Consider the following 18390-nt stretch of genomic DNA (forward strand, 5'->3'; position numbering starts at 1 on the left):
CCAATTTAGGCAATGCACTATCTCAATTGGGTCAATTGACACAACATCTCTAATTCCAGCCAATTTAGAAGACTTTATCATTTACTAGTGGAAAATTTGAACATTATAAGTTTGTGAATAACAAGTAATGATATTTAATTGTGAAAAGTGGTTTGATGCAAGTGACAAAGTTTACATTGTTTAAGAGTTGTGTTACTTCTGATTTGGTGGTGTTCCACAATGTCTCTAGTTATATGCTTACGAGGTAAACACAAACAATACTAACTTAGAGAACAACATAATACTGAAAAAAAGCTAAGTGAGCTAAACTTAAGATGCAAATAATGGTGTCAAGAGTCCTTTTGTAGTTTTTTGTGAAAGAATATTTTGAATGTTTTCATAGTATTTGCTAGTGTGTAGGTTCTCAACTCCCATATATAATAAGTTCATCTATTTATCATCTTTTTTAAGATATATATTTTTTCTTCTAATGAACATATAGAAATTAAATATGTATATATATACTTCCTGCATGTGTTTTTCCACTATATTTTTACAGTGTATTTTAAGAAGTTATAATTACAATGGATTTAGAAAAAAAGAAGTAATTTTTTATGTGTTAGTAGTGAGTCTAAATTGGTCGGAATTAGAGATATTGTGTCAATTGACCCAATTGCGATAGTGCATTGCCTAAATTGGTTCAAAAAATAGTATATTGTTCCAATTGGTAAACAACGCATAGTTTATTGCCCTTTGTAGTATTTTTGTCGCTCCATCGTGTGATCCATGTCAAACTTCACCTGACACATCATCACTCCGGGAGTCTAAATTGGCCGGAATTAGAGACGTTGTGTCAATTAAAATAGTACATTGCCTAAATTGGTCCAAAAAATAATATATTGTTCCAATTGGTAAAGATCACATAATACATTACCATTTGTAGTATTTTTGTCTTACACATACCTACTTTTTATCAAATAATTCCTTTTGTCTCTCATTTGAACACTCTGGCCGATTTACCGTTTACGTATGTCATGCGAGGGGCTCTTTTTCCAGGTTTTGCACAGGGGCCACCCTGCTAGTTTTGACAAACGTTGCTAGTTTTTTTTTTCGTGGTTATTAAACGTTGCTAGTTTTGACAAACGTTTTTTAATAGCTTTTATCTTTTGCAGAAACCAGGTGTTCTACGGTCAATGAAATGATTCAAAACTTCAAATGACAGAGTTGTTAGCAGCAGTAGAAGATTATTGACTACACTTCAAAATATATATTATTGACTACTGAGATTAAGTCAAGAACTCAAGATAAGCCAATGACCGGTATATATATGTTAAAAAATTACATGAACTAATAAGAAAAGAGAGTAATTAAAAAACAGTAACAAATCACATGGCACATATCTCGATGCAAATAACAATGATCATTTAGTAGGTCTGTCGCTAGAATTATTGTACATAAAATCTCGCTTTAGAATTCATTTGTTCTCTCCGATTTAGCAATCTGTAAATTTTGCAAATAGAATGTTTTGCTCCTTTTGCACCAGGGACTATTTTTTCGGTTCACTAGGATTATTATTTTTGGTTGGAACATCTATCTTGGTGGGGAAGTACTACTTGGACATTTCTACCAAACTTAAATCCCCATCAGGATCCTTAAACGCAGAAATACCGACCTCTTTATGTTGATAATATACTTTTTTTTTGCTTGGTAAAATTAAATGTATTAAAGTAAAAAGAAAGTAAAGAGGGTATTTAGAGTTGCAACATGATGCACACTCTCAGGTCAAACAATTTCAAGCATCTACTACTCTAACTAGATTTGAAATAGTTTACATTTTACTGAAAATGGTAGAAAGTTTGGAATGATCGTTCCCATTTGTGTAGCCAATCAGGTTTTCCTTCCCACACTACCTGTTCATTAACAGCAAGAGATGTTCTAGTCTTATCCAATATATCGGCAGTAAAGTTGGGTTCCCTAAAAATGCAAGTAATCTTTATGTTCAGAACTGCAAGTATGCCATTTTTCCACCTTGCTTGCAATTTCCACGGCACATCTCGACTATTAAAAGCCAATGCAACAACCTCAGAGTTTGTCTCCACCCATAGGTTTAACCATCCCCTAGATATTGCAATCTCCACCCCTTCAAGAATGGTCATACACTCTGCCCAAAAGCTTGTGCCATTCCTGTCAGTACTCTCCACTCTCAAACACTCACCCAGACCACGTGTCCAGACTACAAGCAGGTCGTGCATATGACCTAAGGCCAGGTCGTCCAAACGACCTAGGAAGCGTAACCGCTACAAGCTAGTCAACAATATTATTAATGAAAGATCATTACTTCGTAACGGAAAGAGTAAAAACAATCATCAAGACAGTGCAAAAAGGGGATCTAAGCCTATAAAATGAGGCGTTTTCTCCATTCTCAAGGGAGCCCAATGCTCCAACTTCTCGATCATCTATCTCCATCTCTCATTCAATCAACCAATCAAAAGCTCGAACTACATCCGACTTGATTCGAGTTCACTAAAGAACTCGATACGTATGCAACTCGACATAACCGAATTCAGTCGAACAAATACTACCTCTACATTGGCGCTGTCTGCCGGTTCGTCTTCTTGAGAAAAAACATTCAAACCATTTTCTCAAGCCCACGGAACTTGGTAAAACCACCATGGAAGGACAGCTCAAAGCTTTAGCCGATCAAATGAAAACTCTTCAAGATTCTTTTACGGCAAGCACGTTATTAAAGTTTCCATGACGCTAGTGTGGATTATCAATGATGGCATTCAAGTTTTTTTTTTCTCTCTAATTATGTGTCACTGATTTTCCTATGTGCCTATCTAGTGGCAGTCTGACAGGTATAAAAGAACTTGACACGTATGAAAAAACTGGACGGAAGTGAAACAGAAACCAATGTTGCAAAATGTGGTACACTTCGTTATCCAAATTTACTAAAAAAAAGTTTATACACGGCCAATATCTTATTTCGTGTATAGTTCGACCATCTATGCATTTTTTTTTCTATATATTATTATCTCCATTACAAATAGTAATTCCTTGTGTACCTTGGTACGTACCGTCCACTCATTTTAATTGTGATGATATATCATATAGGTATAAGATTGGATTGATCAATTAGTGTTTTGATCTAACATAGGTTTTATTTATCTTTATGAGTGATACATATTGGTTTGTCACTGTTCCAGCATTATTCTTTTTTTCAAATAACCTTATGTAGTAAATCAATATATACCGATGATTGGGTTAGTTGTTGTCAATTATATTTCAGTAACCCATTTATTAATATGCTTTCTTTCTATGAGTTGCAATTTTGAATTTCTATAACAAAAAACTAGGTGATCTAACTTTTAGGACCAATCAAATGGTAATCTACAATTTTTGTTACCAAAAACCAGACTGACCAATGCAAAGAGCCAAGTTATATTAACGCAAATAAAGTGTTTTATTATATTTTTTTCAAATTTTAAAATAGTACATGATTCTCTCGTTTTTCTTCTATGTTTTTGCCCCATTAAGCCTCTTCATTTGAGATAAGAGGTTAGAATACCCCATTCAAAATGGTCTCATTCTCAAAAAAAAAAAAAAGTGATCTCTCTCCAACTAACTTTCCATATATTTTATGCAGTTCTTCAAATCTACACGTACCTACTAACAATGTGTCTAGTTTCTACATTCATGTAAAGGGTAAGGTTGTTAGTTGTTACCAAAATAAAATAAAAGAAAATTGAAAAAAAAAAACTTGGAGAATGATATTTATAGAAAACATAGTGAATTTAGGCCTCATCGAGATAGTCTTACTCGGCTCCCCCTTAGTCATTTAGGCCTCATCGAGATAGTCTTACTCGGCCACTACTACAGAAAGACACATATACCACGGTATGTATGAATTTATATACCACTGTTTTTGTAATAACAGTGGCTAATATTTGTATACCATGGTAGAAATTGATCCGATTTTTGGGATCTTAGTTTATACCACTAATTTACAAAAATCGTGGCATCTTGATAGTTTATACCACGGCACATTCATTTTCCACTAATCAGTTAAGGAGTATCCCACGGTTTTTTCGCTAATGGGTTTATATTTCGGCAAATTATAATTACGTGGGGATAGAAGTTATATCAAACCAAAAAAAAAAAAAAAAAGTTCCACTTGCTCTAAACCGTCGGTGCTCAAGCAGCAATTCTCTTCCTGCGATTTACTTATGTAGCTTTCGTTAACTCTAGGGCATAATTCTCAAACCCGAACTTCACAAGATCGTTTTTTTTTTTTTTTTTTTTTTTTTTTTTTTTTTTTTTTTAAATTTCTTCATTCTCATTTGGTAAGAATTTCTCGATTAGACTTCGAAATTGAAAGTGTGTTTCCTTTAATTACGTATGTAAAATCTATTAGTTAGAATTTATAATTTCCACTTTAAAATTTCCAAGATTTAAGCTCGCTTTTGTCGCCAATTTAATCAGTTTCTTCAAACTTTTCCAGTAATGGATATTTGACAATGGTGTTTTATTTGATTTTGGGAAGTTTGGTTTTCTTATTTCAGAGAAGTGTGAAATGGATATTTGACAATGCTTCATATCCACTCTACAATGAATCGGATTGCCGTATATTTTTGTTCAGTTAGCATGCTGGAAGCATGGGAGGACAGATTTAGAGTACTGGAATTGGAGATGGGACTACAATCTCAAGAGGTATTAGTTACATTTGTTTAGCGGTCTTATGCTAAATACCAGAAAATTGCTATCTCGCTTTTTGCTTGTATTCTATGGCCGCATGTAATATTGCCTACCTGGATACCTAATAGGTGTTATAAAATGAGATTGAAGTTCAGTATTTCTTGTGTCATTTAGGTGGAATGTAACTGAGATGTTAGGAGAAATTGAGAGGCAAGAGTCTGATGTTTGTGGGGGATTCACTTAACAGAGGTCAGTGGATACCAATGGTCTGTTTGTTACAGCCAGTAATTTCGACTGACTAGATATCCATGTCGCCTAATTACCCACTAACCATTTTCAAGGAAGAGGTAAGCCAAACTTTTCTTTTTAAGTTTTTGTGGTAAATTTCATGTAGATGGAGCACTATACTAACAATTAGTAGTCTTACTTGGCATTAAAAAACTTTTACGAATTAAATTCAAGAGGGGGTTTTTTTTAGAGGGTTGGATATTTGGCAATTTAGGTTCTCTCTGTGTTGTTTCTTTGTGATGATTCACTGTAGTTGGTTGGTTGTTCTCTAAATAGCCGCTTGTCTTGCTCTTAATGCTTTCGATAGAATGAATGTATGGGTTGGCTGGTGTGGTCTTGAAGCAGGAAACAATGACCAAGTAGCACCCTCTAGATTCAGGACTTGGAGGTTCTTGGATACAGACATCTCTACGTCGTTCTTGGAAGTATCAAGAAGAACTACGTCTGAAGAAGTGGTCGGTGATACTGGATCTAATCTGGTCACTGGAAGAGAACCATTCTTCTTCCCGGAAGCGACAAGAAGCTTTCTAGTCTCTCTCATTAACCATTTACCACCGGACGTGGCTTGGTTTAACTATAAGTACAACACAAATGCCTCTTACTGGAATTCTGTCGGGCTTCAAGCTCCTGTATTTGGAATATAATGGTGGCAGTGAGACAGTGTGAATTGGTTTCACTTATGCTGGAATGGATCCAGGCCCTCTGTCACTCTTGCATGGTGTCCCTCTGTCCCTCCCTTTCTGAGAGGAGTTACGCCGCCCGCCCTGAACAAATAGGGACCTGGGAGGATAACCGTCAAGCCGAACCGGAGACACGCCTCAAATGAAATGAAACAAGGGACACCGGCGGCAGGACCTTCTCCCCACAAGTATGAGTTTCCATCCTTTCTCAAATTCCACTAGCGTGATTTCAAAGTAGTCTTTCACTTTTGAGTGATAGAATGAACTCTCCTTTCAAGCATTAGCTCTCCAAAAGAAAGAAACTAAAGTCTGTCGATAATAGATATCATTGAGCTCCTTAATTGTCTCACTAAGTAAATTGAATCTTGAATAGTCAGGCCGAAGCTAATCTTGTTTCTCTGGGTCATTCCTGTCAGTGGTTTTTATTGATCTCTTGCCGTTGCTAGAACGATTGGGCTCTTCTAATGTTTTGGTTTCTTCTTAGAAAGGGTCAATTTCCGGTTAAAGTCTGACTTGGTTATAGCATTTCTTGCTCCCGTCTTTCCTGTCCATCCAAAAGTGAAAAAACCTCCTGTTCTTGACTTCGCCTCCTCCTTCGATGCCGGTAGATCAACAAATTCTTCAACCGACATCGATCAAATCTTGGATTTTGTTCATTTTTTTACCCCCATTTTAATCGGCGGTGCTACTGAAACCACCGGCCAATCATGAGCCCTTTAATATAATAAAGGGTTCTTCAACAGCAGGAAAGAATAGGCCAACTTCGTACTTATTTATAAAATGCTTACATCGATAGAGTGTTTTACAACAACTCACACTAATGTGGAACAAACTAATGGTTTTCTTATCCATTTTGTTATGTCCCCTTTGATGTAGCATTTTAAGTTGTCTTTCTTTTCTTTTTTTTTTTCGCTTTCTTTTAGTTTTCCTTTAGCTTATGGTTTGCCTTTGTAAGCATTGAAATTAGCACTTTTTCTATTTTAGGGTAATAGAACCCAGGCAAAAGGGAGTGAGCAATGCAAGCACAATTCTTGAGTAGGCTGAACACATGGAGAGAGCCTCATAAATTCTATTAGTGAGAATTTGAGAACATTGGGCTGCAGTGCCTGCCTAGGGAAGCAGCACTGGACTGCTTTCCAACTGTGTTTTGACAAGGTTAGAGTCACATTTAGCTTCAATGACCTCTACAAAATATCCAGTGCCCTGCGTCTATTTTCTAATGAATCTTGTTTTGTTGCATTTGGATATCAGAGTCACGAGTTATGCTCTACAGAAAGTGGGCTATTCAAACTGAATTTTGTACTCAATATCTTTTTACTTTAATTGATGGTGAATTATGTTGTACACGTAGATGTCACATTGATTATGCAATATATTTTCATTTTCTTTGTGTTTCCTCTCTGTTGGCATTATAACCTTTATAGGCCACATAAGGAAGAGTATTGAAATACTAAGGGTTTGATGCTTGTAAACTATTTGTGTTAAATTTGAGAGGGTCAGACACTTTGAATGACCCTCATTCTTTTCTTCCTTGTTGGTTTGGGAAAATATTTTCTAGTTGTTCTAGTCTGAAACTTGGATTGCACTCTCTATAGGTAGCGTGTCTTGTTCATGACTTCCTAATTTGCTTAACTGAATTAGTGTGTTGTTGCTGAGAATTGTTGTTGTATAGATGTCTTCATCTGATTGCATTGCATTGTTCAATAGAGATTGTAAGTGATAGAGAGATGGAACAAGAGTTTCGGTTGCTTATTAAAAAGTGCTAAAATTGAATCTATTATTTGTTGTTTCTCGTTATATTCTTTTGTTTCAGGTTAAAAGGCCAATCAAGGGATCCTCAATCAGGTTTGTTTCATTTTATATTTCTACAATCTTTTGTATACTTAGTTAATTTCTATCTGAGAACATAAATTTTCAGTAGCACTCAAATCTAAAACACCTATGACAGATGCTGAAGGTAATTGGTGAAGAGTGTTAATTGTGTTGAAGATAATTAGTAAAGAGTGTTAATTGTGAGCCACATACACGCCTTGAAAAAATGTTCATATACAATTGAATTGTGCTCTAGGATTCGAAAAAGGATTAATTTCTTGAAATTTGCATTTTGGCATCGTCTTGCCCAAGGTGATGTAAATAGCTCCAATCCATCAAAAGATTTGTTTGAGGCAGTAGAGAGGCTCTTTAATGCACTTTTATAACATACATGGCATTTTTGTGGATGGGTTGGCCTAGCTTGTTTATGCATGTACCTAAGTTCTCGGTTCTTTGTATGTCATCTAAGCACCATCCTTGGAGCATGTGACTGTTTCATGTAGGTTTGGAGTTTATCCTCGTGCCAACATTGATACCATATATGTGAATTAAATGTTTTGCATTTATCTTATTGTGAAGTGCGGTCCTCACATTGCAAAGGGTTGATGGGAAACGAAGTTCACTGAAGTGGGACAAGATCAAGGTAAACAAATCCTACACATTATTGTCTTTTTCTTTGAAAAGTATATGTTTACATATGTTGTGAGTCTATATGTTAAGGCCCATATCAACCAGGTGGCATAGAGTGTGGGTATTATACAATGAAGTTTATGAGGGAAATAATAGAAGCTTGTTCAACTGGATCATTTGAAAATAAGGTATTCGAAAGTTTTGACAAACACTTTATTTGGCTCAACGACTGACTTCACTTATTCTTATATAGTAACTCCACATGTTGTGCTTTGACTCATCCAGATAACAAATTTAGAATTGAAGGAGACATACACGCAAGATGAACTTGACGGTGTTCGACTCGATATTATTCAGTTCATCCAGGAAAATGGGGTGTTTTAGTCGGAAGCGAATGAGGATGAGTTTTAGCTATGTTCGGACTCCTCCAGTTTAATTTATGAGTCTTACCTTTTTAATTTATGAAAAGGAATTTGAAGTTTGTTTTCTTAGTGCACTCAAAAAATTAATGGAAGTTTTTTTTTTTTTTTTATTATCTTTTTTTGCAATGTTTGATAGTTTATTGTACATTTTGGAATTTGTTGGGAAGATGAAAATGTTGTATGTAGGCAGGCTGTGTAAATTTTGTTATGCAGGTTCAGTTTTTAAGTGGAAGACTGTTACTAGCATTATTATTAAAATATATATATATATATATATATATATATATATATATATATATATACCACGGTTTGGCATAAACCGTAGTGTTTAGTATAACTATATACCACGGTATTATAACACATACACTAATATAAACCACGGTTTCAATAGCTTATATGCCATGGTTCTGTTGACAACCGTGGTATATAATGGGCATACAAACCACGGTTCTTTGAAAAACCGTGGTATCCGTTAAACATATATACCACAGTTTTGCTATTATTATATACCACACTACCTATTGTCACGGTTGTATAACAGTGGTAAATATATTTATACCACACTTAAAAACAGTGGTATAAGTGTCATTCTGTAGTAGTGGGCTCCCCCTTAGTCACTCTGTTTTCGATAACAAAAATTATAGATTACCATTTAACTGGTTTTAAAAGTTAGACCACTTGGTTTTTTATCATAGAAATTTGAAAGTCCCACCTGTGATTAGGGCTGGCAATGGGTCGGGTAAGAACCGATACCCGATCCGGTCCGAACCAATAAAAGCGGGTCTGGGATAGGTAGTTAGCATATTGGACCGGTTCTGGGTCTTGAAAATCAGAACTGGACTCTTATTGGATTGGTTCTGGATTAAGTATGTACCGAACCGTTATGGGCCTAATCCAATTAAAATTTTTAGTCTTATTCTTTCTAATTTTCCTCCACCATATATTTTTATTACCTTATACAACATTGCAATATTTAAAGTTCCAAAATAAGATATGCAAAATACATATGTAATATTACGATATTTTTTTACATAATAAAAAGATGGTTTCTATTACAAATTTGGATTTCAAATCATTCATTATGCCTTTTTTATTTGTATATCTTGTTTTTGTGTTTAGCAAAAAAAAATTATTTAATATTTATATAACGAAAATTAGGATCCAATTATTAAAAACTCGGATCACCGGGTTGAAATTGAGCTTATTGGTTTAGAACGGATCGGATCCGGAATCAAAAAAAAGTTTTCGGTTTGGTTCTGGTTCTCTAACTCAAATATCCGTTCGGGTCGGGTCCGGTTCTGGGTCTGTATTGTTGAAAAGCGGATCGGTTTTGGATTTGCCTATATCCGGACCGATCCAACCCATTGCCAGCCCTACCTGTGATTGCCCAGAACACCTTTCTTTGAATGCTCTTGGATCACACACTGTTGATAGATGAATGATAGATTGAATGGAATTGAATTAAAGATTTTTATTGATTTAGGGAAAAAAAAGTTTACAATCGCTCTGGTTCACTCTTTCTCTCTCCTATTTTTCTAGTTTTTTTCCACAATGAATCGAATGAATTTATTTCTTCTTCATCTGGTCTTTTTATAGTCATCCCTGATTAGCCTTGGCCCAATCCGCTTTTGACACCAGTCCTTTGTCTTCTTTCCTCCTTTCCTGCTTTTTTCCTGTAAACATTTTAAACACCACCCCGAAATACATCGAGATATTGACTTTTATGTCGATATCTCAAGTTTCAAAATATCAGATAACATATTTGAGGGCGCAATATTTTCCCACTATATCGCCCCCTCTCGAAAACTTGAAATCTCGCTCCGAATTTCAATTTTTCGAGAAGCGGTTTTATTTGGGCCCATATAACCACCTGATCCATTTCTTTGAATATAAACACTAAAAAAAAATCGTTTCGTTTCCCTAGCTTCTTAGAGACGCTTCTTCACAACTCCAAATCTTTTTGCCTTTCACTCTCCCCACATTCCAACTTGTTCTCCAAAGAAGAAACTCTTTCTTGCACTCATCCAGGTACGCTTATTTTTCCCTGCACTTGGTTAACTTATCTAGAAACAACATTGATATATACTTATTTTGCAAGAAAACAAAACGACAATTGGTTTTTGGAATTTAAATTTTCCAAATATGTCTATGTTTTTATGTCCGTGCTTATATGATGGTATACCACACTATCTTAAACTCTTAACTATGTAAAAGTTTGCACCTTCCTTTATATCAGATGCTTTAATCATGTTTTAATTACTGTTATGACTATCGGATATATCAACATGGGAATTGTTATTTCAATATTTCTGATATGCCAACCATATATCTCGCATTTTCCGGTAATCTAATACTATATTAATGCTGTGCTATATATATTAAATTTCGATACTAAAAAAAAAATACCTTTGTCATCCTCTCTTTGCTTATAGCCCCTTCAATGTCAAGTGAGGACACCATTTTTGATGCTAGTGTTGATAGTGGCGATACCCTTTCTGGAGATAGACTCAATAGCCATGCTTTTGCCTCCACTTCTGCTAACACCGAACGACCTCACATTTCTTGGGAGTTATCTTATGTCATAAAAGGAGTCCCTTGTCATCCTTTTGCCGCTACTGATTCTGAATCTGAGCTTGATACTATTGAAGATAGGAGTCAATGGAGACATGGACTTAGCGTTTTTTTCATCAAAAGACCCAACTTAGCTTTATTTCAGGCTGCTTATCAAATTCCCCCCACCTTTTACCTCCAACATTATGCTGGTATCCGAACCTTCACCCAATGTCAAAGTGGTACCAAGCAAGGGATTATTATTACTATCGACCAAATTATCGCTACTTTGAGACTTCCTCTGACGAACCTCAATCGTGAAGTGTTAAACTATCTGAACATTTCCCCTGGTCAGGGTATGGGTAACTTTTGGAGATTAATGTTTGTCTGTAATTATTACAATAGCTATCTCTCCCCCGAAAACTATGAAGCTGATAGAATTAGATTGCCCGATATCCTTATGCACTATAGATTTTGTGAAAAGCATATCGGATATTTTTATCCCAAAAAACATACCTGGAAAAACATTAGGGGTATCCTTCATCAGAATTGTAAAAGCGACAAAGAATGGACACAGTATCTTATCGTTGTTCTGGGTCCATGGGAAAGTGCCGACACTCTAGTGAATCCTCCCTTAAAATTTCAAGTCTTCAATACTTTAGGTATACCCTTCTTTTGATTTATTTTCGATATTTATATATCAGAATTCCCCTCTGACTCCAACCTCTCTACCTCTTTTCAGTTTTCCTTCCTCATTTTGACAAAGCGCGTGAGAAATCAGATATAGTACTCAAACTTTTGTAAGGGACCGAAAAAGAAATCAATGCGCGTACTGGAGCTGATGCAGAAAGGAACCCCAAAGTCATGGCTTCCCTTCCTGATATAAAAAACTATCGCAAGCCGCTTTTTGTTCTTAAGAGTCGGGCTCTTCAGAAAATGGGTCAGTCTCCAACTTCAACTCAATCCCCCTCAAAAAATCCCATAGATGACCCTTCTTTCCTTATGTCTTCCTTTGCTTTCCATGAACTGCCTCCTCATCTTCCCCCATTCTTCTGGACTTATTTAGATAACAATCTTGCCATGACTACAACTCTTTTTCCCCAAATTAAAAAGGAAGTTCCTGACTTTTATGAATATCCCATTGTACAAAATATATTTGATCAGCATCTTTTGTTGTATACAGATATGGCTCGAAAGTCCGTGAATCCCAATGTTGGTCGCCTTTTACCTGATAAGAACAAATAGAAAGCTTCTGAACCTGTATTGGCTCCAGCTCCTAAAGATAAGCAATTTGTCCCTCCCTCTGAGATTCTGACTGCTCCTGTTAAGGTCAACCCACCTGCTGTTCCCCAAGATAAATCTGCCGCTTCCTCCCAAAACAATCCTAGTTCCAAGAGACTAATTGGGGAGAGAGTGGTCTTGCTCCTGACCAAAATCTTGACTCTGTTCCTTTTGCTGATCCTAGTACCATCTTTAGTCTTGTCTTTTGTTTAATTAATGGACATGACGTCCCTTTAACTGCATCACTACTTGGTGAAAATCTTCCTGAGGATTTGGGTGTTACACTCTGTACTAACTGAATTCTTCCTATGGATAAACTCGTGGTGCACAAAGTGTCTTCTGTTGATCGCTTGACAAATTTCTGCGACTTCATTGAAAAGGTACTTATACTTAGTTTTCCTTATATTGCTTAACCAAACTTTTCCTGTCTGCTTATATGTTCCCATGTTTTTCGTAGGCTAAGGTAAATGCCCTGGCTCAATTTGATCTCCACTATTCACAAGATTTGGATATCGGTCGTTTCCAAAAAACCATTGATGCTCAGAAAAAAGAACTTGATAAGCTAACTTGGGAAGTAACTAGCTTGAGAAGAGAAAATACTCAGTTAAAAATTGAGAATAATCAACTGAAGACCGATCTGAAAGTTAATGTTGAAACTGCCGAGAAGGTTTTATAGTAAAAAATTGCTGAACATGCAGAAACTCTTAAGCAGGTTACTGACAACTTCGCTATAGAAGAGGCGAAGTACAAGGACGCTTCTGATGCTGAATTTAATGAAGTCATTGATACTTAGAATATTCTAGGTGAACAATTGACAACCTTCAGGCCCTATATCCCTCATGATGTTCTTCTAGCCCATGGAGTCACTCCCTTTGATGTTGTTGCCTAGGACTCCGAATTTGTGCCTCCTATTAATCCTGATGTACCAACCATTGCTGCTTCTCGTGTTTGTGCCGATATAACTCAAAATGATGAATTTGCTGAGATAGATGGTCTCCTTAGTACCCCTCCCTCTTAACTGCACCAATTTTGCTACAATCTTTTTCGGGTTTTGTAATATTGCTACAATCTTTTTCTTTCTTTATTAGTAAGTTTTGTCCCTTTTGTTTCTGATTGTTTCTAAATGCTTCAATTATGCTTATTTCCATTTCTCAATCCCAAAGAATATATCAACGACCACACTTGCATGAACTTCTGGATGTCCTCCACCTAACTTACATATCACTAATACTTATACTTATATGAAATGACGAATGAAATTTTTGATACCCTCAACCAAAAAGAGAGTAGCGGCGATACTTAGATTTATATCAATAGAAAATAAAAAATAAACTTTTCGATACCCTCAACCAAAAAGAAAGTATCGGGAGCAGGACTTCTTACGCCTGATATCAACATTTCTGTCAATACCAGGACTTTTTATGCCTGATATCTGCCTCAGTTTCTGATATCAGGACTTTTGACGATATGCCCGATATCAACATTTCTGTCGATAGCAGGACTTCTTACGCCTGATATCAACATTTCTGTCAACACTAGGACTTTTTATGCTTGATATCTGCCTCGGTTTATGATATTAGGACTTTTGACGATATGCCCGATATCAACATTTATGTCAATAGCAGGACTTTTTATGCCTGATATCAATATTTTTGTTAAGACCAGGACTTTTTATGCCTAATATCTACCTCGTTTTATGATATCAGAACTTTTGATGATATGCCCGATATCAACATTTCTGTCAATAGAAGGACTTCTTATGCCTGATATCAACATTTCTGTCAACACCAGGACTTTTGACAATATGCCCGATATCAATATTTCTGTCGATAGTAGGACTTCTTATGCCTGATATCAACATTTATGTCAATCACCAGGACTTTTTATCATAAGATAACAACATTCATAAGATAACCACATTTATTTTGAATTTGAACTTTTTTATTGAATTGAACCATCTTTGTACATACCTTACTTACTTGTAAACCTTGCAAAAATACATTATTGATAGAATACCTTCAGATTATTGATATTCTGAGGCTTTGCTATTAATTCACCATCAGCTTTCTTCAGATAATATGCTCCATTTATTCCCACCTTATAGACGATGTAAGGACCTTCCCAATTCGCTGACAGCTTTCCAGCTCCCTTTTCTTTTGTTACTTGCGTGACTTCTTTCAATACCAAATCACCTTCTTGGAATTTCTTTCTTTAACTCTCTTGTTGAATGCTTTCCTGAGCTGTCTATGATAAGAATCAAGCCTCATTCTTGCTTGTTCTCTTTTTTCTTCCAAGTTTAAGACTTCTGCATGCATTCCTTGGTTATTCAAACCCTTTTCTACCATAATTGCCCTTGATGTCGATACTACCATCTCCACTGGAGTAACCGCTTCCATACCATAAGCTAGAGTAAATGGCGATTCCCCTGTGGCTACTCTCGGAGTTATCCTGTATGCCCATAACACACTATTTAGCTCATCTACCCACAAACTCTTCTTGTCCTCCAGTTTCTTTTTAATATTATCAATGATGGTCTTATTTGTCGCTTCATCAGCTTGCCCATTGCCTCAGGTGCAATAAGGTGCCGATGTAAAATGCCTGATCCTATATGACTCTAAGAACTCTTTTACTTTTCCTCCGATAAATTGAGGGCCATTATCCGATATAATAGCATATGGTAATCCATATCTACAAACCACCCATTCAAACAGGAAACCGATGATATCTTGTTCTTTGACATGTTGCAAGACTATAGCTTCTACCCATTTAGTGAAGTAGTCTGTTACCGCTAACATGAACCTTTTCTTTCCCTTTCCAGGTATTAGTGGACTCACAATGTCCATTCCCCATAAAGCAAACGGCCATGGGTTCGATACACAATGTAACTCTTATGCTGGAACATGAATGGCATGTCCATGCTTCTGACACTAGATACATTTTTTCGCATAACGAAGGCAGTCTCTTCATATTTGTGGCCAGAAATATACCTGTCTCACTATCTTATTTGCTAACGATCTTCCTGCTGAGTGATTCCCACATTCCCCTTCATGCATTTATGCTATAATTTGTATAGCCTCGGCTGGAGATATACATTTTAAATGTGGACCTCCTGGATTTTTCCGATACAACTGATCGTCAATTAGTAGATATCTTTCTGCTCCTGCTTTTACCCTTCTAGCCTCATTTTTATCTTCTAGCAATTTACCCTTCTATTTCCATCACCTCCGACTGCTTTATATCAATACTTGGGGTTTGCTGAACACCTATATGCAATAGACACCCTTCCTCATTCTCAAGCATAGCCGCTACGTATGCCAAAGCATCAGCATGTCGGTTTTCACCCCTATCAAGGTGTTGAAACTTAATCTTCCTGAAATCCTTGAGTTTCAATCTAACAAAGTTCAAATAATCGATCATGTTATCGCATTTTGTTGCATAACCTCCATTGATCTGACTTATCACTAACTGAGAATCACTGAAAACCGATAAGTCTTTGATATTTAGCGATTTAGTCATCTCTAAACCTGTTATTAGAGCCTCATATTCGGCTTCATTGTTGGAAGCGTGAAAACCCAAAGTAACCGCTGACTCTAATCTTTGGTTTTTTGGGGTTATCAACACAATGTCGATACCACACCCTTTTTGCCCTGATGATCCATCTACAAACAGCCTCCATCCATTTGAACCCATCCATGGATTATCCTCATCCATCGGATTATCAGGCTCCTGTAAGAATGTAATACTATCTTCTTCAGCCTTCCAATCTTCATCTTCAGCACGAAAATCTACTAAAAAGTCCGCCAAAACTTGGCTTTTTTTTTTTCTGATACTCTGTTTCTATATTCAATTCCATACTCATCAATAAGAACTGACCATTTCGCCATTCTGCCTGATTTAGCTATCTTAGCTAAAGTCTGCTTCAGAGGAAGATTTGTCATCACTACTACTGAGTGTGATTGGAAATAAGGCTTCAATCTTTGAGTAGAATAAAGAAGAGCTAATGCATATTTTTCCAACATTGAATATCGAGTTTTAGCCTCGAGCATTGTTTTAGACTGAAAATAAACTGGTCGCTCAGCTCCTTCTTCTATATTGATGAGCACTGAACTAATGGCAAAATCCGATACAGCAAGATATAAGAATAAAGTGTCTCCTTCTTATGGCTTAATTAAAGTCTATACTTCTTGAATATACTTTTTTAATTCGGAGAAAGCCATTTCACACTCTTCATCCCATATGAACTTTGTATTCTTCTTCAACAATTTGAACAAAGGTTTACATCTATGGGAAGTCTGAGATATAAACCTATTCAAGGCTGCAATTCTACCTGTAAGCTTTTGGATTTGCTTCCTAGTACTTGGCGAAGGCATCTGCTGTATCGCCCGAATCTGGTCTGGATTAACATCGATACCTCGCTTTGTGACGATATATCCGAAGAATTTCCCTAAACTTACCCTAAAAGTACATTTTTCGGGATTAAGCTTCATGTTGAACTGTCAAAATATTCGAAACACCGTATCTAAGTCTTTAACATGATCACTCGCCTTTTTTTACTTGATAACCATATCATCAATATATACTTCAACAATATGCTTAATCAAATGTTTGAACATTTTCTCCACCAATCGCTGATACATTGCTCCTGTATTTTTTAAACCGAATGGCATTCTGATGAAACAATTAAGACCTCCTTTAACAACAAAAGCTGTCTTTAGTTGATATAATACTGACATAATAACCTGAAAATACCCTGAATGACCATCACAGAAACTCAACAATTCAAAACCATATGTTCTATCTACCAACTCATCAATTCTTGGCATCGAATAGTAATCCTTCGGACACTCTTTATTAACATCTGTGAAATCCACACAAATTCTTACTTTGCCATTTTTCTTTGGGACCACAACAACATTTGTGACCCATTCTAAATTATCAATCTCTTTGATGATTCCACATTCCAGCATCTTCTGTATCTCATTTTGTACCGCATTTGCATATATCAGCCTGACTATCCTATGCCTTTGATGCACTAGAACTGCTCCTTCTCGCATATTCAATTTATGAGAACATATAATAGGATCAATACCTGGCAGATCGGCCAACGACCAAGTGAATACATCTTTATTCCTTCGCAAGAAATCCACCAAATCTTTTCGGACAGATGCACTCATTTATGTACTGATAAAAGTGAAACAACCTTCACTATTCTGGCCGATATCAACCCTCTACACTTCCTCCATTGTTTTTCTTGGAACTATCTCCATCTCTATTTTCATTTCTGATGTAAATCTGAAATCTAGCTGATGTTCTTTAGTATCGGATTTCAGAGATATATCTTCTATTAATTGCTATTTGGGGTCTTCCCAGACGCCCCAAGTATCTACTTTCTTCTCCTTCATCATACCTTTCACAGTAACAAAGTTACACTTCCCAGATTCTGACTGATCACCTCTTATCTCATGTGGACCATAAGCTGCTGGAAATCTGATAACTTGATAAAAAGTACTTGGAAGTGCGCTCATAGCATGTATCCATTTCCTTCCCAAAATAGCATTATGATCTGAGTGATGCTTTATGACTATAAATTTAGTCATAATTGTCTGTGGACCTGCCCTTACTGGTAACTTTATTTCCCCCGCGGGTCTTGTCGAGGTTCCATTGAACCTAAACAAATTAAACTACGGTTCTTTCAAATGAGATTCATCAAATCCGATACCCGTAAATGCCTTCCAAAACAAAATATTGACAGAGCTTCCACAATCCACCAATATCTTTTGCACATCATACCCCGATATCCTTAAAGTAATCAACAAGGCATTATCATGAGGTAACATTACCTTTGATAGATCGTCAGGTACAAACATAATAGCTCCGGGTATGCTTGCCGATACAAGAGCAGGATCTACTGGTATCGGCTCTACATTCACTTCAAGCACCTCCTTGACGGTCGATATCTTTCATATTTTATCCTTCATAATCTTCTTCTGCGGAATCACTCCTTTATATATCATGTTAATTACTCCTAAAGGCTTATCATTTATCACTGCCGC

At 36.3% G+C, this 18390-nt stretch overlaps 1 protein-coding gene across 1 annotated transcript; it reads right to left on the reverse strand.

Moving 5' to 3' along the window:
- Nucleotides 1-15538: 15538 nt before the first annotated feature.
- Nucleotides 15539-17511, reverse strand: LOC147517341 (uncharacterized). Its single transcript, XM_086593568.1, has 3 exons — nucleotides 16918-17511; nucleotides 16792-16830; nucleotides 15539-16174 (listed from the first exon to the last, which is right to left on the reverse strand). The coding sequence occupies exons 1-3, from the start codon at nucleotides 17509-17511 to the stop codon at nucleotides 15539-15541; spliced, it is 1269 nt and encodes a 422-aa protein (XP_086449694.1).
- Nucleotides 17512-18390: the final 879 nt, after the last annotated feature.

Source organism: Coptis chinensis, chromosome 2 (genome assembly GCF_015680905.1).
Source record: "Coptis chinensis isolate HL-2020 chromosome 2, ASM1568090v1, whole genome shotgun sequence".
NCBI classification, from domain to species: domain Eukaryota; kingdom Viridiplantae; phylum Streptophyta; class Magnoliopsida; order Ranunculales; family Ranunculaceae; genus Coptis; species Coptis chinensis.

Excerpts from the sequence above, each read along its gene's own strand:
- LOC147517341 (XM_086593568.1), bottom strand. The coding sequence starts at position 17,511 with ATGAGTGCATCTGTCCGAAAAGATTTGGTGGATTTCTTGCGAAGGAAT. Across the intron at positions 16,831-16,917 it reads TGATTAAGCATATTGTTGAA|TTCAACATGAAGCTTAATCC; the intron begins GTATATATTGAT and ends ATATTTTGACAG. Across the intron at positions 16,175-16,791 it reads CCGAAAAATGTACTTTTAGG|AAACAGAGTATCAGAAAAAA; the intron begins GTAAGTTTAGGG and ends AATTGAATATAG.